Here is a 26,724-nt window from a genome sequence, read left to right as displayed (position 1 = left end):
CCTTTAACAGCTCTCTCAAAATCTTCCTGGAGAGCCCAGAGGAAGTTTTTGATCGGTGTCGTATTACGGGTCTGGTTCTTGATACGCCCCAAGACTTCTTGATTAATACTGATAGCGTACGGCTTACTTCATATCACTACATAGTACAAGGGGCAACTATACCACCATACGGATAATCCAGTAAATCTGTCCACTGTCAAAAGTAGTCTTGGGACTTTTTTGTCTGGTAGAGGTTTAGATGCGTGTTCAACCCTTCCTTGTGCAGGAAAGATTCAAGGAGGTCAGCCGAAAAGTAACAACTTTACCCATGGGTATGGAAATAACCGTTACAATGTAAATTACCTACGTCATGATAAATATTCACATTAAAAAAATGTAAAGGTCATGTTGCCTTTAAATAAGACTCAGGTTAGTCTTTGAAAACGTTAATATTCTGTAAGTGGAATATTGTTGCTGTCAGTAATTAAAACTGTGTAAACAAAATCCAAGAACATTAAGCAATTTGTCAATAAAGCTTTTTATAACCTACATTTCATCTTGCTTTTGCCTCTGCCACCGAGAAAAATATCATTTAAATCTTTAACAAAACCTTCATTTGAGTTCAAAAGAAAACAAAATGAATTTTGTTTCGAAAGGAGTTGCAAAGGAAATGAATCAATATAACTCTCCTCCAAATGGTGACATTGGGCCTGTTTTAACGAGGTATTAATTCGTAATATACATTCAACCGCAAATAAGAATAAGGCGGTTCAACACAAAGGGACAGTTGAGGGGAATATTTCTCCAAACGTGAGTTGCACATCGACTTTTACAAATGTACTTCACCATTTAAATGATGAGACCTTCGCTATCCCACTACTCACACAAAGTAAGCTTTTGAGAACATTAAAATTTTATGTAAATCTCAATGAGAACAATTTGACTTCACATATTATTTTTCAGTTTTTATACTCTCCTCAATTTGATAATCCCCTGCAAGATGTTTGCATTAAAATGAGTCTGATTCTTTTGATGAGACAAGCTAACAACTTCCCCTATCTCCTGTGAGCGCTTACGGTAGGCATAACTCACCAATGTTGGGATACATTTACTACTGTTAAATGGATCTATGAAAATAATTCATATGTCGTGAGGAAATATATTAACAATGCAAAACTGACAAAGGAAATTTGTTTAAATGACAAGCACTTTACGTAGCTCCCATACTTTTGAATCCTATCTCAGTGAAATTTTAATGTAGTTTGCTTTCCATTTCTGCTATGCAGTAAGCCTATGCAAACCTTTGTAGGTCTAATTTTCTATGAAAAAATCATGAAATTGAAGGCAATGATGAATCCCATCTCAGTGAAATTTTAATGTAGTTTGCTCTCCATTTCTGCTATGCAGTAAGCCTATGCAAACCTTTGTGGGTCTAATTTTCTATTTAAAAAATCATGAAATTGAAGGCAATGTTGTACACACCGCAACATTTCCGACTAATGCTACTGCTGTTTCCTCCCGAAGAAAGTGGAACGAAATCGATTTGTTCGTGTTACATTAAACAAAGTCATAAATCTTCACTGAGTACAAATCTGCAACTGCCAGTTGCCCATCTGCTAAGAATGTGATTCCCAGAGGACAGTGCAGATCCTCTGCGATGCAGTGGAGAAAGCCACCTTGAGGGTCATAGTGGTGGATATGACCGGTGTCATCACCATTACGCATTGCAACATAGATGCCTGTGCTATCTGCGCATACACCAGTACAGTATCTAACTACCTCACCATCGATGGTAGGTTTGATGGTGAACAGTGTATCACCATTCCCATCAACAACACCGACTAACTGTTGTTCACAGTCACTGATTACAACTCGATCATTGCTGTCAACAGCGACATAACGAGGTTTAATCTTGACTGGGATGGTGCTCCTGAGTTCCCCACCAATGGGGCTGTGTTCGGTCAGCACTATTCTCTGGATGTCACTTATCACAATGGTCCCATCCGCCTTGACTGCTACACTCTGGAGTGTCACTGCGGTCTTACCGACCTCACTCGGTGGCACTGTGGGGAACTGGAAAGCCAGCGCGTTGTCCTTGTCAAAGACTTTCACGTGGGATGCGTTATCCTCAACAACCACCAACCGATTGCCGGTGCGTGTAGCTGCAATGCCACATGGCCCTGTTTGGAGTTGAAAGACAAAAATAAAAGCATTAACCAACCAACCACGTTCATGAAGAGTTATAAAGCCAGAGACATAGGATCAAAACTTGTCCTTTCCTCGACAAATAGATCCCAGGAACCTGGAATTATTTATTATGAAACAATCAATATGAAGTTCTTGGAAGAAGAGACAAAAAACGGCTAACGTTTAGCTACGTCCATGCATAGCAAGTGAACAAGGATTCATGTAGAATGTATATTGAAGCCTCCCCCTCCCTGTCTAGCGAGGCCGTGGAATTTGGAATTTTCCTTCCCTCACGACAATAAGCCCAGCCGGAGTCACTTCTCAACCTTCGATGTTGCCAGGCTTGCGTTAAATGTTCGTAATATTGATACACTAGAACACTCGGTCGTGTGGCAACGAACTTTAGGAAAAGAAAGTAAATTTCCGTCAAAATAAGGAGCAAGAGGGCGTTCTCCTCGTTACCGCCCACTACCTGTGCTGCATAGTATTTAAACATGGACGAATGAACGCTGGCAAATAGATACTTCACAAAAACAGAAATGCACTTTGAGCCTTTACGGGACGAAACGTTGATCATGAACCATTGTGCAGATGCAACGTGTCCAACATTTGTTGCAGTGAATTCGAAGCGCATATCTGTTTTGTCGCTATGTGACATATATTTGCCTGAAAGTTTACAAAAAATTGTTTGATCCGGGATTGAGGTTTACTGGATTTTGTTTAAAGAATCCAGGTATTGTACAATTAAGCCGCTGTGTAGTCTTTTTGGGGAGAAGAAAATTCTCTAAATAAACTTTGCTGCAATATCTGGAAAAATGAATATGTCAATCATTTTTTTTTCTCTTAGAGCCTCCTCCGTCTGGGTACCATGTGACTCGGCTAAAAGCCTTTAGATTTGTTATGTGGCTTGACACCAGTGGCGTATCCAGCGGCGGCAACTTGCCACCAACTGACGGGTTGTTTAGCCTGTTTGTTTTAGATTACGTCATAGGTGAGTAAGAAGAAAGTAATCAGTGTATTTACAAGTATTTATCAAACATGAACAAACCCTTAGAAAATAACACCACGAAATTGAAGCAAGGGTGTTGAGACTGTGAGTAGGCCTAAGGCTTTCGACATTTTGTCTCCCTACCATCATGTTGAATAAGCATTTTGCTTTTGAATTTGCCCCCCAACACACACATCAGGCAGGATACACCACTGTTTGACATCGTAATTCCAAAATAAATCATGAATTTATTTACGATAAACAAAGCACCAGTGTATCGTTGTGAGCAGTTTCTATCCAAACTTACATCCTTCCATCGGGATTGTGCTTTTCTGGTTACCATCGATGCTGCAGATCACAACTCGTTTGTTGTAGTAGTCAGCCACTGCAACCTCATCCGGCTCACGAGCAGCAATGCCACAAACCCTATCAAACTCTCCTGGACAGCTTCCCTCGCTACCAAACACACATCGCTGCTCCCACTTTCCTTCCGTCACCACGTTGCCCAGACTGATGTCACTTACCCCCTCTCTCGGTTTGAACTTCAGAATTCCAAGCCTCTTGTCAACTCTGGGAATAGTTTGACCTGCCAACAATTTCAAGTCTTTGTTGATTGTTGCGTAGAGTGAGAGGAACTCACTATCCGCTGCCGTCCTTGCCACCTCTCTTGCTGTCTCCAATGAATGCTGTATTCTCTCCGATGCCAAACTCATTGTTTTCTCATATTCTGCCAGTTTTTGCAGACGATCGCTTTGGATATTTGTGATTTCATGGATGATGCGATTTTCTTGAGCAGTGACCTCTGCTCTTATCTCAGCTGCCTTGGTATGCACCACTGAAATTACGTTCTCTACTCTGATATCGAGGTCGTGTTTCATTTTTGAAACTATCTCAAGAGATTCTTGGAGTTCATTCAGGATCTTCTCGAGGGGGGAAAACAAGTCAGCTAATGACTCTTTGTATGTTGAAGTGGCCTGTTTTCTATCAATGTATGCGTGTTGCGGTTTGCAGTGGTCTATCACAGTACAATCTCGACAGATTAATGTCTCACAAGTTGTGCAGAAGAATCGCGTCACTTCACCCTCGTGGGTTGAACACGTTGGACAATATTTTTCGGACTTCTTTGTCATTTTTATCTTCCCTTGACGAATTTCCTCTAATGGGGGTATAGTGTGATTTGCTGAAACAACAGTCCGTAGCTGAGTACTTCGACAATGTGAGCAGATATTCTGTTCACAGTCCAGACAGCGATGCGTTGCCTCATTGCCATCATCACATGTCTCACAGAGCAGCTTCGTCTCACCCGAACACACCAACTTTTCCTGTATTTCAATCTCCTCAACCAGACCGATCAGATAAAAGTTGGTTTTCAGGCCTCTAACCCCCGCCTGTGGAAGTTGTGTCTCTTGTCGACACACGGGGCAAGGAATCTCTGTACAGCCCTGGTGCTTCGTGCTGCAGTATGTCAGCAGACATTGCTCACAGAAACTATGCAGACAGTCCAGTATCTTGGGTCGTTGGAATCTCTCACTACAAATGGGGCATTCGAGATGATGTCTGCTGATCGTCTCTAGAGCCGAACTCATTGCTGATCCTGTAGCCATTTTCTGATTCATAGAAACCATTAAAAGGTCTTTAATTAAATGAAAATCAACATTATTCACCATCGATAAATGAGAACGTGCAGATTAGGTCTCTCCTAATGTGTTTGAAAACCAAGGGAAAAATACGCTCAAACATACTTTGCATAACTTTCCTCGTTTTACAATTACTGTCAGGGTAAATCCCTGTAGGTCCATTAACCAGAGCCACGGCAGATTTCTCTGTAGCAATATGCCTTCGGCAAGCAGGGTGCTAACCAAATCTCTGGTTAAATTTAAATTCATGATGGCCATGAAGTGGGGGGAGGGGTAGCCTGCGTCCTTGGCAAATAAAAGAAGCTGTGAGGGCGACACCCGTTCATCAAAATGATTGACCATTTTTGTGCATTGCCTTATACAGACATTAATCTTCACATGTATTTTTTTTTAAAAACGTTTAACGTTTTCATACATAAATGACCAATTAAATATACACAGTTGTGTTGTGCAACGCCTAACGGCGCTGGGATAATTTGACAGCTCATCTCCATTTACCAGAAGATGTGCAGTGCTCATCAGACACCCACTTCCCCCAACCTCTACAGTGTAACGCTCATAATTATATAAACTTTAAACTCCAGTTTAGTCGAGTATGTCCATACGGTAATCATTAATTGATGAAGCACTGAATTGATTGGTGTATTGGCCCTGACATAACTTCTTCCACACAGCTGAAAATCGAATGAGGCTGTGGTGAGTTGAGGTGTCTCTCTCAACCCATCGGCCATCGCGTCAATAAGATACAAACGACTTTGCTTAAAACAGAGCTACTCCTCCCTCCTTTTGGGGTGATTGCTGACACGCCCTCCTCTTCCCCTACTATCATAACTATGCTTTAGTCATATCCTGCCCTTTACATTTCGTGATGGAAAGTGCATAACATCACCACAATACAACATGTCCACCAGTCCACTGTCCCTCTTCTCCTTTGCCAAGCATCGACCACTGCACTTTGATTCGTCATATATGGAGTGTCTTAAATGCTGTAATTCTACTCACCGCGTTGAATGAACCTTCATAAAGCGTCTATGTTTTTCAGCCTTAAAAATATTGCCAAGATTTCTCGCTCTTTACAATGAGAATTATTTTAGCGATCCACTTCCTGGAACATGGCGTTCAGAGTAGGTCTACTTGTATGTGCCTGGCTACACACGTCTGTGAATTGACTCAGGAGCGCCACTCACTACGTAAACTATAATGTCACAGGTTGGTGACCTTCAACTTCAGTTCGATGAGAGGTTGGCTATGAAATGATTGGCTATGGCTAGGAGTACCAAACAGGCTAATATGGAATGGCTGCAGCCGTTAGGCAGTGGCTTGCATAAGCACATTTGTTATTTCACACCGCAGCCGTAAGACTAGGAAACTGGATACGGACATTGTTCAGTCCCACGTCACTGCACCATTACCCCGGTACTGTGTTGATTGTCATATGTTTCAGATAAATTTACAAAAATAAAGCAGTGTAAAAAGGGCGCCCATAGAGGTTCCACAAAATTCTATCATTTTTCCAAAATACCAAATGAGCCTTTCCGTCAGCGTGAGCGACTGCCTGGGGAGAAACACAACAACACCACAGACAGTAGTTCAGATAAACAAAGATGACCCACGGGAACAGTCGTTTGTAACCATTTTATTCTTGAAGACAAATCTCACCTGTATCAAGGAGAGGTCTTGTACAATAAATGAATCGATTAAATGAATGTGTACGTGATGACGTCTGGAACAACAAACAACATAAGACTGGTGGGGAAAACGTCCTTTGTGTTTTTACTTCAACGCTATTTCATATTGCAGGTCAGTAATCACTCTCAAAAAAGGTTTCCGCTCTCTGAAATTCACATTTTACTCGAAGGTTCATTCTACGTTTAAAAATGTATAATGTTTTGTTACTAAAGAGCAGTATTATTCTTTCATGAAATTTGTTTCTTTTTTCCAAACGCCCTTACTCGTCTTGTACCTATCCCAGTCACCTTGCCCATCAGCCTGTGCAGTGTAATTGGCGGTTTAATACTCGTCAACATTCCTTCGTCAATCAGTACTTTATCTTACAGCGTTCAAAACTGGAGTTACTGCTACAACCTCAGTAAATCAACCCATGTGTGAAGAAAGAAGCGCCATCTTAGCTCAACATTGTAAGATACGAACATGTCCTGTGATTTTAATTGAGCTAACTACGGAGTTGTTCGTAAAGTCATTTACATTTGCCAAGTGTTTGATTTTATCCTCAAGACTACATCTATTCTATAGGTCTAGCTATACATTGTAAAATATACTAATCAATTTATTGCAAGAGTGGTGCAACAACAGTTGCTTCACTTAATATCCAGAAGTCAGCTTTACTTTTAATTAAACTGAATCAGTTGATTTGTGAAGACGTTTGGTGAGATTGTTCCGTTACTGCAAAGAAAAACTCGCACCCGTACGAGAGTTTTGACAGGTTCAACTCGATGTGTTTTTGGAAAATGGCGCCGACAGGGTGTGGTGTAAAGTAAAGATACACGATCAATGTATGGGGAACAGTACAAAATAGACCAACGCTGGTTTTTACGATACTTTTGTAGGCCTGAAGCTTCAGTGACACAAACTTCAACTTCCGGCTTTGTCAATTCAGTCTCCCTTTAACTCCAATTCAACTATTTGTACACGTAGAGAAACAATTTGTTTCTAGCGACTGACAGTTCGTACAGTCTGATCGTAACAACGTATATTAATGCAGTGTGATCGGCCACACTGCACCTATTGGTTGGAATGGTAATCTTGAGTTGGGACAACAACCGTACTTGGGTGTGACCAAATTTTTCATTCTTTGTCGATCTCGCAAATGACCCACAAGTCTCTGAATTTCGCCCTGTACGGTCCAGCAAAGTTCCCTCAGACCTAACGCTCCGTATCTGTGCGCTTAAATGCTCTGGAAAAACAGCATTCTGCGCAAAAGGCCAAGCTCTTTCCTGAAGTCAGTTTGTTTGTATTCCCGTAACAGATCGGCTACCAAAAACAAAACTAAAGGCGTATTAATATTTACACAGGCCTTACGTTCGAGATACTCTCTCTACGGATTTCAATTTAGTTGCCAAGTACTAATGTGATAGGGAAGAAAACGGATATCTAGAATTATTGGATCAACATGGTTTAAATGGGACGGGACAGGGAAGCCATTCTCAACGTGAATGCAACAAGCACCGGACGTGGTATGTAGACGTAGAGAGACACACAAGATGTTGCTTGTAATACTCAACTTTGATGTATTGACCCAACTAACTACCCAGGGTACTGTCATACATACATGTAGGCATCCTCAGAAACTACAGCCTAGAAGGAAGAAATTCCATTTCTTGAAGGAACAAAGTATTAAATGAAAGCAGTCGATGTGCAAAGCTCTTCTATCAAACACAGACTACGTACATTTTATTCATACTGCAACAGCAATGTCCCTACACCTCAGATTTTATCACAAAAGTCATTAAATACCCAAGAGCGTTTTCCTTTAGACTGTACGATTTCGTTACTGACAGCCAGGTCATATGTCACACGCAGACAAACAACCAGGAGTAATTAAACAACTTCAATTGTGGCACCCTTTAACAGCTCTCTCACAAACTTCCTGGAGAGCTTGTCGTATTACGGGTCTGGTTCTTGATACGTCACCAAGACTTCTTGATTACTGATAGCGTACGGCTTACTTCATATCACTACATAGTACAAGGGGCAACTATACAGCCATACGGATAATCCAGTAAATCTGTCCACTGTCAAAACGAGTCTTGGGACTTATTCTTTTCTTTGGTAGAGGTTTAAATGCGTGTTCAACCCTTCCTTGTGCAGTTAAATGGATCTATGAAAATAATTCATATGTCGTGAGGAAATATAGTTAACAATGCAAAACTAACAAAGGAAATTTGTTTAAAAGGATAAGCACTTTACGTAGCTCCCATACTTTTGAATCCCATCTCAGTGAAATGTTAATGTAGTTTGCTTTCCATTTCTACTATGCAGTAAGCCTACGCAAACCTTTGTGGATCTAATTTCCTATTTAAAACATAAGTCATGAAATTGAAGGCAAAGTTGTTTACACCCCAACGTTTCCGACTAATGCTACTGCTGTTTCCTCCCGAAGGAAACGGAAGGAGATTGATTTGTTTGTGTTACATTAAACAAAGTCATAAATCTTCACTGAGTAAAAGTCTGCAACTGCCAGTTGCCCATCTGCTGTGAATGTGATTCCCTGGGGGCAGAACACACCCTCTGCGATGCAGTGGAGAAAGCCACCTTGAGGGTCATAGTGGTGGATATGACCGGTGTAATCATCATCATTATTCATTGTAACATAGATGCCTGTGCTATCTGCGCATACACCAGTACAGCATCTAACTACCTCACCATTGATGGTAGGTTTGATGGTGAACAGTGTATCACCATTCGCACTAGCAACCCCGACTAACTGTTGTTCATAGTCACTGATTACGACTCGATCATTGCTGTCAAAAGCCATATAACGAGGTTTAAGCTTGACTGGGATGGTGCTTCTGAGTTTGCCATCAGTGGGGCTGTGTTCGGTCAGCACCATCCTCTTGACATCACCAACCACAATGGTCCCATCTGTCTTGACTGCTACACTCTGGAGGTCCACTGCGGTCTTACCGACCTCACTCGGTGGCACTGTGGGGAACTGGAAAGCCAGCGTATTGTCCTTGTCAAAGACTTTCACGTGGGATGCGCTCTGCTCAAGAACCACCAAGCGATTGCCGGTGCGTGTAGCTGCAATGCCATATGGCCCTGTTTGGAGTTGAAAGCCAAAAAGAAAGGCATCAACCAACCAACTACGTTCATGAAGAGTTATAAAGCCAGACACCTAGGATCAACACTTGTCGTTTCCTCGACAAATAAATCCCAGGAACCTGGAATTATTTGTTGTGAAGCAATCAATATGAAGTTCTTGGAAGAAGTGACAAAAAACGGCTAAACGTGTAGCTACGTCCATGCATAGCAAGTGAACAAGGATTCATGTAGAATGTATATTGAAGCCTCCCCCTCCCTGTCTAGCGAGTCCGTGGAATTTGGAATTTTTTCCTTCCCTCACGACAATAAGCCCAGCCGGAGTCACTTCTCAACCTTTGTTGTTGCCAGGCTTGCGTTAAAATGTCCGTAATATTTTTACACTTGAACACTCAGTCGTGTGGAAACGAACTTAAGGAATAGAAAGTAAGTTTTCCATCAAAATAAGGAGCAAGAGTGCGTTCTTGTTACCGCCCACTACCTGTGCTGCATAGTATTAAATGGATGAAGGAACGCTGGCAAATAGATACTTCACAAAAACAGAAATACGCTTAGAGATGTACGGGACGAAATGTTGATCATGACCCACTGTGTAGATGAAACGTGTCCAAGAATTCGAAGCACACATTATATTTCCCTGAATGTTTAAAGGGTGAAATAGAAAACATTTCATTCACTTGAAGCATTAAAGAAAACAAATAATACGTAACCACTTCAAAAACCTCATATATTTGATGTTTACCCCATTAATTGTGACCCAAAAAAAAAATATTTTTTTTTGCATTACCCCGCCCACAAAAAATCATCTTTTGGCTGTTTGCTCTCCCTTTAAAAATGTTTTATCCGGAATTGAGGTTCACTGGATTTGTTTTTAAGAATCAATGCATTGTGCAGCTAAACTGCCCTGTAGTCTTTCTGGAGAGTTGAAAATTCTTTGAATAACATATCTTGCAATAACTGGAAAAATAAACATGCCAATCATTTTTTTTCTCTGAAAGCCTCCTCCGTCTGGGTACCATGTGACTCTGCCAAAAGCGTTTAGATTTGTTATGTGGCTTGACACCAGTGGCGTATCCAGCGGCGGCAACTTGCCCCCAATCGACGGGTTGTTTAGCCTGTTTGTTTTAGATTACGTCATAGGTGAGTAGGAAAGAAAGTAATCAGTATATTTGCAAGTACTAACTTACTCTTCGGCAACCGTGGTTCCTATTGTCCCCTATTTTTATAGGTGCACGATTTGAATAGGAATACAAACTCAAGGGTACCCACACACCAAAGGCTTGACACGTCGCTGTTTGACACCGAGCAATGGGAGACTTTGAGACGCACAGTGGCGGCAGACACAACTGTCCTTTTTGGTTGATCTGGGCATGCGCGTGCAGTTCTTGGAATTCGTGTTAGTTCTGAGCACGTGCACAACCGAGGAGAAGGACCGGTTTGTCTACCGCTACCATACGTCTCAAAGTCTCCCACTCCGAAATAAATGATAATATTTTTACAAAAAAACAAAGCACCAGTGTATCGTTTGTTAGCAGTTCCTACACAAACTTACTTTGTTCCATCGGGATTGTGCTTTTCTGGTTACCATCGATGCTGCAGTTCACAACTCGTTTGTTCCAGATTTCAGCCACTGCAACCTCATCAGGCTGACGAGCAGCAATACCCCAAGCCCCATCAAACTCTCCTGGACCGCTTCCCTTGCGACCAAACACACATCGCTGCTCCCACTTTTCTTCCGTCATCACCTTGCCCAGACTGATGTCACCTACCCCCTCACTCGGCTTGAACTTCAGAAATCCAAGCCTCTTGTCAACTCTGGCAATAGTTTGACCTGCCAACAATTTCAAGTCTTTGTTGATTGTTGCGTAGAGTGAGAGGAACTCACTATTCGCTGCCGTCCTTGTCACCTCTCTTGCTGTCTCCAATGAATGCTGTATTCTCTCCGATGCCAAACTCATTGTTTTCTTATATTCTGCCAGTTGTTGCAGACGATCGCTTTGGATATTTGTGATTTCATGGATGATGCGATTTTCTTGAGCAGTGACCTCTTCTCTTATCTCAGCTGCCTTGGTATGCACTACTAAAATTACGTTTTCTACTCTGATATCTAGGTCGTGTTTCATTTTTGAAACTATCTCAAGAGATTCTTGGAGTTCATTCAGGATCTTCTCAAGGGGGGAAAACAAGTCAGCTATTGACTCTTTGTATGTTAAAGTGGCCTGTTTTCTATCAATGTATGCGTGTTGCGGTTTGCAGTGGTCTATCACAGTACAATCTCGACAAATTAACATTTCACACGTTGTGCAAAAGAATCGTGTAACTTCCCCCTCGTGGGTCGGACATTTTGGACAGTATTGTTCAGGCAGCTTTTTCACTTTAATCTTCCCTTGACGGATTTCCTCTAACGGAGGTATTGTGTGGCTCGACGTGGCAGCGATCCGTAGCTGTGTACCTCGACAACGAGAGCAGATATTCTGTTCACAGTCCAGACAGCGATGCGTTGCCTCACTGCCATCATCACATGTCTCACAGAGCAGCTTCGTCTCACCCGAACACACCAACTTTTCCTGCAGTTCAATCTCTTCAACCAGACCGATCAGATAAAAGTTGGTTTTCAGCCCTCTAACCCCCGCCTGTGGAAGTTGTGTCTCTTGTCGACACACGGGGCAAGGAATCTCTGTACAGCCCTGGTGCTTCGTGCTGCAGTATGTCAGCAGACATTGCTCACAGAAACTATGCAGACAGTCCAGTATCTTGGGTCGTTGGAATCTCTCGCTACAAATGGGGCATTCGAGATGATGTCTTCTGATCGTCTCTAGAGCTGAACTAACTGCTGATCCTGTAGCCATTTTCTGATTCATAGAAAACCATTAAAAGGTCTTGAATTAAATGAAAATCAACATTATTCACCATCGATAAATGAGAACGTGCAGATTAGGTCTCTCCTAATGTGTATGAAAACCATTGGAAAAATACGCTCAAACATACTTTGCACAACTTTCCTTGTTTTACATCAATTACTGTCAGGGTAAATCCCTGTAGGTCAATTAAACAGAGCCCCGGCAGATTTCCCTGTAGTAATATGCCTTCGGCAACCAGGGTGCTGACTAAAGCTCTGGTTAAATTTAAATTCATGACAGCCATGAAGTGGGGGGAGAGGTAGCCTGCGTCCTTGGCAAATAAAAGAAGCTGTGAGGGCGACACGCGTCATATGCAGCAAGGTATAAGACGGAGAGAAACCCCCCTGCTTTGTGGTTGGTCATTGTCTCGCTGGAATTTGGGGAATTCCTTTCAGACATCTTGGGGGGGTGTGTGTGTTAAGTAACAATAGTTTGTAATGTGTATAGGGATTGGACATGTTGGGGGGTACCCCTCGGTCTCATTTCTTGCTGGGTATAACACCCGTTCATCAAAATGATTAACCATTTTTGTGCATTGCCTTATACAAAAATTGAGCTTCACATGTATTTTTTAAAAACGTTTTCATACATAAATGACCTATTTATAATACACAGTTGTGTTGTGCAACGCCTAACGGCGCTGAGATAATTTGACAGCTTATCTCCATTTACCAGAAGATGTGCAGTGCTCATCAGACACCCACTTCCCCCAACCTCTACAGTGTAACGCTCATAATTATATAAACTTTAAATTCCAGTTTAGTCGAGTATGTCCATACGGTAATCATTAATTGATGAAGCACTGAATTGATTGGTGGATTGGCCCTGACATAACTTCTTCCACACAGCTGAAAATCGAATGAGGCTGAGGTGAGTTGAGGTGACTCTTTCAACCCATCGGCCATCGCGTCAATAATAATAATAATAATAAAGCATTAAGATACAAGCGACTTTGCTTAAAACAGAGGTACTCCTCCCTCCTTTTGGGGTGATTGCTGACACGCCCTCCTCTTCCCCTACTATCATAACTATGCTATAGTCATATCCTGTCCTTTACATTTCGTGATGGAAAATGCCTAACATCACCACAATACAACATGTCCACCAGTCCACTGTCCCTCTTCTCCTTTGCCAAGCATCAACCACTGCACTTTGATTCGTCATATATAGGTTGTCTTAAATGCTGTAATTCTACTCACCGCGTTGAATGAACGTTCATAAAGCGTCTGTGTTTGTCAGCCTTAAATGTAGCCAAGATTTCTCGCTCTTTGCAATGAGAATTATTTTAGCGATCTACTTCCTGGAACATGGCGTTCAGAGTAGGTCTACATGTATGTGCGTGGCTACACACGTCTGTGAATTGACTCATGAGCGCCACTTGCGACGTAAACAATAATGTCACAGGTTGGTGACCTTCAACTTCAGATGAGAGGTTGGCTTTGAAATGATTGGCTATGGCTAGCAGTATCAAACAGGCTAATATGAAATGGCTGCAGCCGTTAGGCAGTGGCTTGCATAAGCACATTTGTTATTTCACATCGCAGCCGTAAGACTAGGAAACCGGGTACGGACATTGTTCAGTCACACGTCACTGCACCATTACCCCGGTACTGTATTTATTGTCATATGTTTCAGATAAATTTACAAAAATAAGGCAGTTTAAAAAGGGCGCCCATAGAGATTTAACACAAATCTAAACATTTTTCAAAATACCAAATGAGCCTTTTCGTCAGCGTGAGCGACTGCCTTGGGAGAATCACAACAAGAACACAGACAGTAATTCAGATAAACAAAGACGGCCCACGGGAACAGTCGTTTGCAACTATTTAATTCTTGAAGACAAATCTTACTTGTATCAAGGAGAGGTCTTGTACAATAAATAAATCGATTAAATGAATGTGTAGGTGATGACGTCTGGAACAACAAACAACATAAGACTGACGGAGAAAACGTCCTTTGTGTTTTTACTTCAACGCTAACTCATATTGCTGGCCAGTAATCACTCTCAAAAAAGGTTTTCGCTCTCTGAAATTCACATTTTACTCGAAAGTTCATTTTACGTTTAAAAATCTATAATGTTTTGTTACTAAGGAGCAGGATTATTCTTTCATGAAATTTGTCTCTTTTTTCCAAACGCCCTTACTCGTCTTGTACCTATCCCAGTCACCTTGCCCATCAGCCTGTGCAGTGTAATTGGCGGTTTTATACTCGCCAACATTCCTTCGTCAATCAGTACTTTATCTTACAGCGTTCAAAACTGGAGTTACTGCTACAACCTCAGCAAATCAACCCATCTGTAAAGAAAGAAGCGCCATCATAGCTCAACATTGTAAGATACGAACATGTCCTGTGATTTTAATTGAGCTAACTACGGAGTTGTTCGGAAAGTCATTTACATTTGCCAAGTATCTGATTTTATCCTCAAGACTACATCTATTCTATAGGTCTAGCTATACATTGTAAAATATACTAATCAATTTATTGCAAAAGTTGTGCAACAACAGTTGCTTCACTTAACATCCAGAAGTCAGCTTTACTTTTAACTAAACTGAATCAGTTGATTTGTGAAGACGTTTGGTGAGATTGTTCCGGTACTGCAAAGAAAAACTCGCACCCGTACGAGAGTTTTGACAGTTTAAACTCGATGTGTTTTTGGAAAATGGCGCCGACAGGGTGTGGTGTAAAGTAAAGATACACGATCAATGTATGGGGAACAGTACAAAATAGACCGACGCTGGTTTTTACGATACGTTTCTAGGCCTGAAGCTTCAGTGACACAAACTTCAACTTCCGGCTTTGTCAATTCAGTCTCCAATTCAATTATTTGTACACGTAGAGAAACAATTTGTTTCTAGGGACTGACAGTTCGTACAGTCAAATCGTAACAACGTACATTAATGCAGTGTGATCGGCCATAGTGCACCTATTGGTTGGAATGGTAATCTTGAGTTGGGACAGTAACCGTACTTTGGTGTGACCAGATTTGTCATTCTTTGTCCATCTCGCAAAATGACCCGGAAGTCGCTGAATTTCACTCTGTACGGTCCAGGAAAGTTCCCTCAGACCTAACGTGAGCTCCACATCGACATTTACAAATGTACTTCACCATTTAAATGATGAGACCTTCGCTATCCCACTACTCACACAAAGTAAGCTTTTGAGAACATTAAAATTTTATGTAAATCACAATGAGAACAATTTGACCTCACATATTATTTTTCAGTTTTTATACTCTCCTCAGTTTGATAATCCCCTGCAAGATGTGTGCATTAAAATGAGTCTGATTCTTTTGATGAGACAAGCTAACAACTTCCCCTATCTCCCGTGATCGCTCACGGTAGGCATAACTCACCAATGTTGGGATACATTTACTACTGTTTAATGGACTACGAAAATAATTCATATATCGTGAGAAAATATAGTTAACAATGCAAAACTAACAAAGGAAATTTGTTTAAATGATAAGCACTTTATGTAGCTCCCATACTTTTGAATTCCGTCTCAGCGAAATTTTGATGTAGTTTGCTTTCCATTTCGGCTATGCAGTAAGCCTACGCAAACCTTTGTGTATCTAATTTTCTATAAAAAAAAGAAGTGATGTGTGACGGACCGACTTGAATCAAGTCTAATCTTGGAATGTGTTATGAGTTTGGTAGCCATCCGAGTAGTCATAATAGTTCCCATCCCGTCATGCTTGTAACCAGTATTTAAAGAGCTCGATGGGATATGAAATGGTCAGTTGTTTGTAACTAGTCATATTGCTTGATTTATACATGTATGAGGCTGGATTAGCTCAATGGTTATATTTCTACAAAACTTTGACGCATTATTCTTGCGCAACGTACTTTGCCGTGGCGTACGTGCGATTCTCCCTCTCTCCGATCGAGTTGTGTTGGCACATAACGTGAGTTGTCGTTCTTCATCAAGCTTTCAAATTTTGTTCACTGTAATTTTGCGTTTGGGTCGTGTTGACATTGCAGCCTTGTTTTCATCAACCTTGTGACTAAGCTAGCTTTTCGTCGTTGGTTGATGAGATCCAAAATAGGACATTTGGCTTCCTTTCAGTTTCGCACATTGTAGAGAAAGTTTTGTGCATGTGTCGTGTGACCGACGACTGTTGCACGTCAGCGACCTGACGGCTGTTGTGTGTATTTTGTGCAATAGATTTACTCAGAGGAGAGAGGCGGGTCCGCACAATGCCCTTGGGAAGTTATTGAAAGTTAGCGTGAAGTGCCCTTGGGAATTTAATAGATTTTAATTTACAATCACCTAGAAACCTAACTTTATATTCTCAACTCTTGAGGAGTCTCACCTTCATAAACAAATACACTTCTGATTTTAGATCTTCCTCCATGTTTATATTATAGTGTGGCCTATGCTGTCTCATAATTGTTGGATTGAATAATTAAATCTAATCTGAAATGCAATCACGGAACGTCATGTTGTACTGAATACATATATCATTCTTTGATTAATTCTGTGGTCACTTAGCAGTTTCCTGTCCTCAATTTAAAAGTTGAGCGGACCCACTACGTCAAGGTGGCAACACCCCCCAGGTAACCGTGACAGATGAAATTAAATGCAATGTTGTTCACACCGCAACATTTCCGACTAATGCTACTGCTGTTTCCTCTTGAAGAAAGCGGAAGGAAATCGATTTGTTCGTGTTGAATTAAACAAAGTCATAAATCTTCACTGAGTAGTAGTCTCCAACTGCCAGTTGCCCATCTGCGAGGAATGTGATTCCCACGGGCCGGTGCAGACCCTCTGCGATGCAGTGGAGAAAGCCACCTTGAGGGTCATAGTGGTGGATATGACCAGTGTAACTGCCATTATGCATTGCAACATAGATGCCTGTGCTATCTGCGCATACACCAGTACAGTATCTAACTACCTCACCATTGATGATAGGTTTGATGGTGAACAGTGTATCACCATTCCCATCAACAACACCGACTAACTGTTTGAAGTCACTGATTACAACTCGGTCATTGCTGTCAACAGCCAGAGAACAAGGTTCAATCTTGACTGGGATGGTGCTTCTGAGTTTGCCATCAGCGGGGCTGTGTTCGGTCAGCACCATTCTTTGGATGTCACCTACCACAATGGTCCCATCCGTCTTGACTGCTACACTCTGGAGGTTCACTGCGGTCTTACTGACCTCACTCGGTAGCACTGTGGAGAACTGGAAAGCCAGCGTGTTGTCGTTGTCAAATACTTTCACGTGGGATGTTTTCTCCTCAACAACCGCTAAGCGATTGCCGGTGCGTGTAGCTGCAATGCCACATGGCCCTGTTTGGAGTTGAAAGACAAAAAGAAAAGCATTAACCAATCACCCACGTTCATGAAGAGTTATAAAGCCAGAGACATAGGATCAAAACTTGTCCTTTCCTCGACAAATAGATCCCGGAAACCTAAAGTTATTTATTATGAAGCAATCAATATGAAGTTCACGGAAGAAGTGACCAAAAAACGTGTAGCTACGTCCATGCATGGCAAGTAAACAAGGATTCATGCAGAATGAATATTGAAGCCTCCCCCTCCCTTTCTAGCGAGTCCGTGGAATTTGGAATTTTTTCCTTCCCTCAAGACAATAAGCCCAGCCGGAGCCCCTTCTCAACCTTCGTTGTTGCCAGGCTTGCTTTAAAATATTCGTAATATTAATACACTAGAATACTCGATCGTGTGGCAACGAACTTTAGGAAAAGAAAGTAAATTTTTCGTCAAAATAAGGAGCAAGGGGGCGTTCTCCTCGTTACCGCTCACTACCTGTGCTGCATAGTATTTGATCATGGACGAATGAACGCTGGCAAATAGATACTTCACAAAAACAGAAATGCACTTTGAGCCTTTACGGGAGGAAATGTTGATCATGAACCATTGTGCAGATGCAACGTGTCCAACATTTGTTGCAGTGAACTGGAAGCGTATATCTGTTTTGTTGTTATGTGACATATATTTGCCTGAATGTTTAAAAATAATGTTTGACCCGGATTTGAGGTTCACTGGGTTTGTTTTTAAGAATCCAGGTACTGTACAATTAAGCCGCCGTGTAGTCTTTTGGGGGAAATTCTCTGAATAAAATATGCTGCAATATCTGGAAAAATGAATATGCCAATCATTTTTTTCTCTTAGAGCCTCCTCCGTCTAGGTACCACGTGACTCTGCCAAAAGCCTTTAGATTTGTTATGTGGCTTGACACCAGTGGCGTATCCAGCGGCGGCAACTTGCCCCCAACCGACGGGTTGTTTAGACTGTTTGTTTTAGATTACGTCATAGGTGAATAGGAAGGAAGTAATCAGTGTATTTACAAGTATTTATCAAAAATGAACAAACCCTTAGAAAACAACACCACGAAATTGAAGCAAGGGAGTTGGGACTGTGAGTAGGCCTAAGGCTTTCGACATTTTTTCTCCCTACCATCTTGTTGAATAAGCATTTTGCTTTTTAATTTCCCCCCAACACACACATCAGGCAGGATACACCACTGTTTGACATCGTAATTCCAAAATAAATCATGAATTTGTTTAAGATAAACAAAGCACCAGCGTATCACGATGAGCAGTTTCTATCCAAACTTACTTTTTTCCATCGGGATTGGGGTTTTCTGGTTACCATCGATGCTGTAGATCACAACTCGGTTTTTGTAGCAGTCAGCCACTGTAATCTCATCAGGCTGACGAGCAGCAATGTCCCAAGCCACATGGCACTCTCCTTGACCGCTTCCCTCGCGACCAAACACACATCGCTGCTCCCACTTTCCTTCCGTCACCACCTTGCCCAGACTGATGTCACCTACCCCATCACTCGGCTTGAACTTCAGAAATCCAAGCCTCTTGTCAACTCTGGCAATAGTTTGACCTGCCAACAATTTCAAGTCTTTGTTGATTGTTGCGTAGAGTGAGAGGAACTCACTATTTGCTGCCGTCCTTGTCACCTCTCTTGCTGTCTCTAATGAATGCTGTATTCTCTCCGATGCCAAACTCATTGTTTTCTCATATTCTGCCAGTTTTTGCAGACGATTGCTTTGGATATTTGTGATTTCATGGATGATGCAATTTTCTTGAGCAGTGACCTCTGCTCTTATCTCAGCTGCCTTGGTATGCACCACTGAAATTACGTTCTCTACTCTGATATCGAGGTCGTGTTTCATTTTTGAAACTATCTCCAGAGATTCTTGGAGTTCATTCAGGATCTTCTCGAGGGGGGAAAACAAGTCAGCTAATGACTCTTTGTATGTTGAAGTGGCCTGTTTTCTATCAATGTAGGCGTGTTGCGGTTTGCAGTGGTCTATCACAGTACAATCTCGACAGATTAATGTCTCACAAGTTGTGCAGAAGAATCGCGTCACTTCACCCTCGTGGGTCGTGCATGTCGGATGAGTTATTGCAGATTTGGTTTTCAATGTTATCTTCCTTTTGCGAATGTCTTCCAGAGTAGATATCGTGTGGCCCAGTGAGATAGCAAATCGTTGGTGTATTTTACAACAAACAGTGCAGATATTCTGTTCGCAATCCAGACAGCGATGCGTTGCCTCATTGCCATCATCACATGTCTCACAGAGCAGCTTCGTCTCACCCGAACACACCAACTTTTCCTGTAGTTCAATCTCCTCAACAAGACCGATCAGATAAAAGTTGGTTTTCAGGCCTCTTACCCCCGTCTGTGGAAGTTTTGTCTCTTGTCGACACACGGGGCAAGGAATCTCTGTACAGCCTTGGTGCTTCGTGTTGCAGTATGTCAGCAGACATTGCTCACAGAAACTATGCAGACAGGCCAGTAGCTTGGGTCGTTGGAATCTCTCACTACAAATGGGGCATTCGAGATGATGTCTGCTGATCGTCTCTAGAGCTGAACTCACTGCTGATCCTGTAGTCATTTTCTGGTTCAAAGAAAACCATTAAAAGGTCTTTAATTAAATGAAAATCAACATTATTCACCATCGATAAATGAAACGAAAGTTGGTTGATACGGATTAAGTCTACTAATGTGTGTGAAAACCATCCATGGGTAAATACATCGTTTTACGTGAATTACTGTCAGGGTAAATTCCTGTAGATCATTTCAGTAGAGCCCCGACAGGTTTTCCTGTAGCAATATGCCTTCATCAAGCAGGGTGCTAACCAAAGCTCTGGTTTAAATTCATGCAAGCCAGTGGGGGGGGGGGAGAGATTGCCTACGTCTTTGGGGAAATAAAAGAAGTGGTATCGGCGACACCCGTTCATCAAAAAAGATTAACTCTTGTGTATTAACTCATAGATAAATTGAGCTTTACAGGCGTCTTTCTTTACTTTTGACGTTTAAAAGTTTTGATATTGAAATGACCTATTAATAACACACAGTGGTGTTGTGCGCCTAACGGCGGGGCGCTTGGATAATTTGGCGGCCCATCCCCATTTACCAGAAAGTGTGCGGTGTGTGTTCAGACTCCCAATTCCCCCAACCTCTACAGTGTAACGCTCATACATTAACTTTAAGTTAGTCGTGTATTTCAATACAGTAGGCCTAATCATTCCTTGATGAAGCAACGAATCGGTTGGTACATTCATAACCTGACATAACTACTCCACACAGCTAAAAATCGAATGAGGCTGAGGTGAGTTGATGTGTCTTGTTCAACCCATTGCCCATTCCGTCCATAAGGTACCAGCGAGCTTCTTTAAAAAAGGGCTAAGCTTTCCCTCCCCCCGTGGGGAAATTGCTGACACGCCCCTCCTCTTCCCCAAATGCCATGACCATGTTAACTCACACCCTGCCTTTGCACTTCCCGATAGAGAATGAATAACATTACCACATAACAACATGTCCACCACTGTCCTTGTCGTGCTTTGGCAAGCATCAATCACTGCTCGTTTGCTTCATCAGAGAGAGCGCCTTACATATTGTTGTTTCCATGGCCATTCCAGAACGTTTATTGAGCCTCCACGTTCGTCAACTTACCAATCGTATCTGATGGTTGTGCCACGGTGATTTTTTTCGGTCAAGATATCTCTCGTTGGAAGGAGAATTATTTTAGCGATCCACAAAATGGCGTCCAAAGCTAGTAGGCAGCTATGTGTCGGGTCACGTATACACGGAGTCTATGTGGTGCAATTTATGGCGCTGTATTATTGTAAACAACAATATCACAGGTTGGCGACCTTCAACTTCAGTGCGATGCGAGGCTGCGTCTCCAAATGCTTGGCTATGGCTAGCAGTAACGAACCGGTTGATATGTTTTTGCTGCAACCGCTAGGCAGTGGCTTGCAAAGGCACACGTTATTTCAAGCTGTAGCCGTAACATTCGATGGCAGGGTACGGACTTTGTTCAGTCAGCGCGTCATAACATCACCCACTTTAATTGATTGTCGCATTTGAGCTTGGAAAGGAAAGCTCTATTGTTGAAACAGGATTTATAGTACAGGACACACAGGATGCCATGTTAGACCATTCACGATACAAGAGCAGACAAACCTGCAGTTTGAACGCCGGTATAAAAGTTTAGTACAATCAATACAATACAATCTATGCGGGAAAGGAATATGTAAATGTATGTCTATTGTATTAGGTTGCACGCTTTCTGCAACCAACCTACGTCACAATAGTAGAATAAACAAGATTTCGTGAGCCGCACATAAGCGAATATCATATAACATAAAACAATTCATGTACAATGCATTGATTCTTGTGCAGTGTTTTGGGCGGTGTAATACCCGCCAATTATTCCTTTGTTAATCAGTACTTTATCTTATACCGTTCCAATATGGAGTTACTGCTACGACCTCCGCAAACCAATCCATCTTTAAAAGATGAGCCATCATAGTTTTATACTGTATAAGAAACGCAGGTCCCACGGATTTGAATCGAGCTAACTACACAGTTGTGGTCGAAAAGTTAACGTAAAAAATGTTACCCATCAGCCCTGATAACTGAACCTAGTTTACTATAAATATTGAACAGCTTGTGCAGCAACAAATATCCGCAAAATGGAGAGGTTTTACCTTCACTGGCATAAAATAGACTCATCAAAATCGATAACAATTATTGATACCATGTCTTATTTTCATAACTGATTTATTTTACTGTTCGTTATAAATTTAAGGATACCAATCACCCTAAGACACTAAGAAATGAAGAAACATTGCTGTTGACATCTCTAACTTCGAAAATGTTGATATCTTTATCCCTGTCGCTTAGCGGGAAAGTGCTTATTTTGCTCTCTAAATTAGCGGAGGAAATAATCAAATCATCAAGCATGGAAAAAAGATTCCAACATTTATCATCTATGGATGCGTTCTCTTCGACAACCACCAATCGATTGCCGGTGCGTGTAGCTGCAATGCCACATGGCCCCGTTTGGAGTTGAAAGACAAAAAGAAAAGCATTTTCCAATCACCCACGTGCATGAAGACTTATAAAGCCAGAGACCTAGGATCAACCCTTGTCCCCTCCTCGACAAATAGATCCCAGGAACCTGGAATTATTTATTATGAAGCAATCAATATGAAGTTCATGAAAGAAGAGACAAAAAACGGCTAAACGTTTAGCTACGTCCATGCATAGCAAGTGAACAAGGATTCATGTAGAATTTATATTGAAGCCTCTCCGTCTAGCGGCTCCGTAGAATTTTGAATCTTTCCTTCCCTCACGACAATAAGCTCCAGCCGGGGCCACTTCTCAACCTTCGAACGTTGTTGTCAGGCTTGCGTTAAAATGGTCGTAATATTAATATACTGGAAACAAACTTAAAGGTCGTGTTCGAGCGGCCTGTTATTGACGCAGGTTTCTTGTTCTCGCGCTCGAACGGCTGGAACACGACTCAAGAACACCGTTCCCGGAACAGGATCACGCACCCCCTCCTCGTCAGGGTTTTACAGGAACTAACTACATGAACTGTCATAAAGAGGTATCCTTACGAGCCTAGAAGGGAAAATCACATTACCTGATACCAAAGTAAGACCCACCCGACTACGCTTGTATTTTTCACAAGCTTTCGGAGGAAACACTAGGCCTAACTACAATATACACGTCGAGCAGGGTAAAAAAAACCAACATTAAAGTAACATCTCCCCGACGCATATCCATCCTTCGAATGAAAGACTTTAAAACTTTAGGCGCGGGGAGTTATTTTCACGCGTCATTAATTTATCCATGATGAATACAGCCTCAAAGTTGACCCCTGATAGATGGCGCGCTTCCTGAACCCTGGTACAGGAAAAATCACGTGCAAAGATTTTAGAATTTGTAACCTGTTTTCGTTCAGTTACTTCTTTAATTAAAAATCCAAATTGGAAAAAAGGGGCTCTGGAAATTTTTTACCAGTTTATCAATTTTTAGAAAGTGAAAAAATACCTGACCTAGAAGAGAAATATTCTGCCAAAATTGACCCATCCCTTCCGAAAATCTAAAATACATGAAGAAACGGGCTAGTGCAGCGGTCTCGAATGCAGATGAACATTTACGGTTTAAATTTTATGAATGTTTGTCGGTAAAAGCCGAAACTAAACGGACATTTTTCACATGGCTGCAGGTGGCAATAAGGTAAGAAACTTAGAACGATAAAGCTACTTTTAGGAATGTTTCTAATATTTTATCTAACTTTTGCTCACAACACTAACTGCGTTATGTCAAATCAATGGAACATGGAATCCATCGACTACAGGTAGGTAAAACTGCTTGCAACTTTTTACAATCTCATTTTCACGTAAGCACGGGGAATGAAAACAAAATAAACGAGCTTGAACACGGATAGACCTAGTCACGATATCGCCGGACGTAAAAGGTAGTAAAATCTTTTACCAATTTCTACTGGGGTGACTTTTCGTAATATTGGTTGAGGAAGTCAAAGGTGAAATTCCAGCATGAGTGTTTCATGTGATGGCCTCAGGATTTATTCTTCCAAAACATATGGAACGTGATAGGACGGCCCGACGGTGTAAAATCCCCATAGGCGGACCCCGCGAGGGTTCCGGAAGCCCGCTGTGTGACCTCTTTCAGGTTTTATTTGGGATCGACTCCTAGGTGATTCTCGTCTTTAGAACTTTTTTGAGCACGTGATGTCAATTGCCACACTGTGTGGCAAAGAACGGGTTAAAAATGTAATTAATAAAAAAGTTTCATTTAGCCGGCGTCGGTCCACGTAGTGGCCTATCGAGGTGGGTTGAGAAACGGGATTTAATGTCACTCCCAAAGGACTGTGTGCTAAGTGGCCCCGGCCCCTTGTGTACAATCTAATGGATTGTTTACAAAACAGTGCGTGGGGCAGACAGTGGAATGTTTCTTATTAGTGACAGCTGTTTGGAACTTGTCAGAGGCCTCTTTCGGCTGTCTTTGAAGTGTTATTTTGGTGGGGGGTGTTGTGGTGGTAGTGCGGCTTGGCTGGCGCCTTTGCGCGCCCCCCCCCATCGGGATAGCCGGGGATTACCCCCCCCCACGGTACTGTGATGTACCTTTGGTGGTTTTTAAGAACTGTAGACGCTAGGGGACAACCACTGAAGCATTTGTATACTTTTAGCACGGACTTGGGGCCCTGCCACCCTGAGACATGATACGGACTCACCTGGTGAGGCCGCTCCCGAGACCGTGTAAAAAATTTCATACCGTGTCCCAGGGTTTTAAAGCGGGTTTGGAGATGTCTTTTTTATTTCTGTGCCGCATTAATAAATGTCAACATAGTGAAATAGGTAATAATGCATGCTATTCCTTTCTCCCCGCTGATCCAAAGTGGTCCAAACGTTTTCCTCAAAGCGCTCATTCTATTGATGTTGTGAAAGTTCCAAGAGGGCCAAATGTTGGCCACACATTTTAACGATGGGCACCACCTATATCCCATGTAAAGGTTTCATTTTGAAAAAAAAAAGCAGTTCAGACTTTGGTGCTTAATTGAAAAATAAAAGACGCTAGAATCTAATCTATAACATTGATATATATAAGTAATATTTTTAAAAGCATCTATCTGAACGGAAATTAAAATAAATACACAACAGTTTAAACGGGCTTGAAAAAAAAAACCCTTTTCGATGGACCGAAGGATTTTTCCGTTGAACGAAACCTTCCTTGAGGGCGCTATCATTAAGTACTTGAATGGCTAGTTGCGCGCGTGCTGTGCATGTGACGTGTCGACAGTTTGCGCATCGCGAGATCCACTGATCTGAGCTGAGGCACGTCAGGCCATCGCTACAATAATCTGCGGTATTTCATAATTTGTGTTAGAATTTTAAAAAAAGGAGAGTGGCATTTTATTATCATGTAATTACAGAGAAGATACACGGATATCTCAAGTTATTTGGTGATTTAGTGAGGCTGTAACTAGTAAGATTAATTATGCTACCCGAAATGTTCGTCCCGTCCGCCGCGCTCCCAGGGGAGACTGCGTGCTGGATCATGGAGGTCTTTTCCTACCTCCATGGCTGGATGATGAACCCCACAGTTCTGGTGGGTACATGAACATGTAGGCCTATTACATCTTGATTCTGGGCCTGTAGGCCGTTGTGTTGTTTTCCTTTCTAAACCTTTTGTCTATAAAAACTGCAGGAGGCGCCATACCGGTACTGCCTGCCCCAGCTACCAAGCTGACTGGCATTATGGCTGTCATTAGCGCATAGCGACCATGGGTGTGGTCTACAGTGTGCATAAATGTAGGCCTTGGTCCAGTAGATCTGCTTTACAGGGATCGAGGCTCATAAACCTTTCAACTATGTTTGCTATTTTCTTCTAGAAGCGAAGTTGGAGAAAATGCCATTAGAAACATTTCAATATAAACATGTACAGGTAAATTTGGATTCTATCTGACTCTTCAAGGCAAAGAAAACTTGGTTTGAAGCAGGGATAGTTTGAGATGTTTTATGTACAAGCGTAATGCAGAGCAAGCTGTGATTTTCTTGTGTACTTACAAAAATGAGTGTGGATATTGACTGAAAAACTCAAACTTCACATTTCCAAAATGTTTGTTCTTATTCGTACCTTATTTCAATAAATTAAATGCTGGCTTCACTTGAAATTTTGAAAATTCTGAAATTAAAAATTAATCAGAGGAGCTAGAGCCTGTGGAAAAAGACAAATTTTAATCACAATCTCTGATTTCAGAAAATGATTTGCCAAATAAACAGCGCCCTCGCTCACTTATGCATGTCCTGACATGTAGTCACAGTACATGTACCTTTTGCATCTTTACCCCTCGACGTGTCTCACTTGGGAGGCCCAGCGTTATGAATATCCATCTGAAACACCCCCTCATCAGCTGGAAAGACCTGTTTTCATGGGCAGTGTCCAATCC

General features: G+C 41.9%; 4 protein-coding genes and 1 long non-coding RNA gene across 12 annotated transcripts in view; 2 read left to right on the top strand and 3 right to left on the bottom strand.

The window, feature by feature from the left end:
• LOC147797972 (uncharacterized) overlaps nt 1-26,724 on the top strand; it is a 224,158-nt gene that overhangs the window by 113,445 nt on the left and 83,989 nt on the right. The window lies entirely within an intron of this gene.
• LOC147797975 (E3 ubiquitin-protein ligase TRIM56-like) lies at nt 7-5,964 on the bottom strand. Of its 2 annotated transcripts, XM_087141779.1 has the most exons (3): nt 5,794-5,964; nt 3,462-4,761; nt 7-2,159 (listed from the first exon to the last, which is right to left on the bottom strand). In XM_087141779.1, exons 2-3 carry the CDS (start codon nt 4,756-4,758, stop codon nt 1,537-1,539), a joined length of 1,920 nt encoding a protein of 639 aa, XP_086997905.1. In that variant the 5' UTR covers nt 4,759-4,761; nt 5,794-5,964; the 3' UTR covers nt 7-1,536. The 2 variants fall into 2 exon arrangements, with proteins under 2 accessions (XP_086997905.1, XP_086997904.1); XM_087141778.1 differs by lacking the exon at nt 5,794-5,964 and having other exon boundaries at nt 3,462-4,770.
• Nucleotides 8,176-26,724, bottom strand: part of LOC147797967 (E3 ubiquitin-protein ligase TRIM56-like) — a 189,521-nt gene continuing 170,972 nt past the window's right edge. Inside the window, exons 2-3 of the mRNA XM_087141783.1 lie at nt 11,123-12,422; nt 8,176-9,570 (exon numbers count right to left, since the gene is read on the bottom strand). Of these exons, the coding sequence (XP_086997909.1) occupies nt 8,945-9,570; nt 11,123-12,419 (1,923 nt within the window). The 5' untranslated portion in view covers nt 12,420-12,422 and the 3' untranslated portion in view covers nt 8,176-8,944. The remainder of the gene's footprint in view (nt 9,571-11,122; nt 12,423-26,724) is intronic.
• LOC110990832 (E3 ubiquitin-protein ligase TRIM45-like) lies at nt 15,621-21,592 on the bottom strand. Its single transcript, XM_087141791.1, has 3 exons — nt 21,411-21,592; nt 19,053-20,352; nt 15,621-17,762 (listed from the first exon to the last, which is right to left on the bottom strand). The coding sequence occupies exons 2-3, from the start codon at nt 20,347-20,349 to the stop codon at nt 17,143-17,145; spliced, it is 1,917 nt and encodes a 638-aa protein (XP_086997917.1). The 5' UTR covers nt 20,350-20,352; nt 21,411-21,592; the 3' UTR covers nt 15,621-17,142.
• Nucleotides 25,666-26,724, top strand: part of LOC147797963 (uncharacterized) — a 236,968-nt gene continuing 235,909 nt past the window's right edge. For 4 of the 6 annotated variants that reach the window (XM_087141809.1, XM_087141807.1, XM_087141808.1 and 1 more), the window contains exon 1: nt 25,680-25,883. In XM_087141809.1, the coding sequence (XP_086997935.1) occupies nt 25,773-25,883 (111 nt within the window). In that variant the 5' untranslated portion in view covers nt 25,680-25,772. Of the gene's footprint in view, nt 25,884-26,724 lie in introns of all 6 variants that reach the window. The other 2 variants (XM_087141802.1, XM_087141801.1) reach the window with 1 other exon arrangement.

Source organism: Acanthaster planci, linkage group LG10 (genome assembly GCF_054643075.1).
Source record: "Acanthaster planci isolate LZ-2023a linkage group LG10, COTS_SCS, whole genome shotgun sequence".
Taxonomy (NCBI): Eukaryota; Metazoa; Echinodermata; class Asteroidea; order Valvatida; family Acanthasteridae; genus Acanthaster; species Acanthaster planci.
Note: the sequence above shows the minus strand (reverse complement) of the source record. Positions and strands in the feature narration are given on the sequence as shown.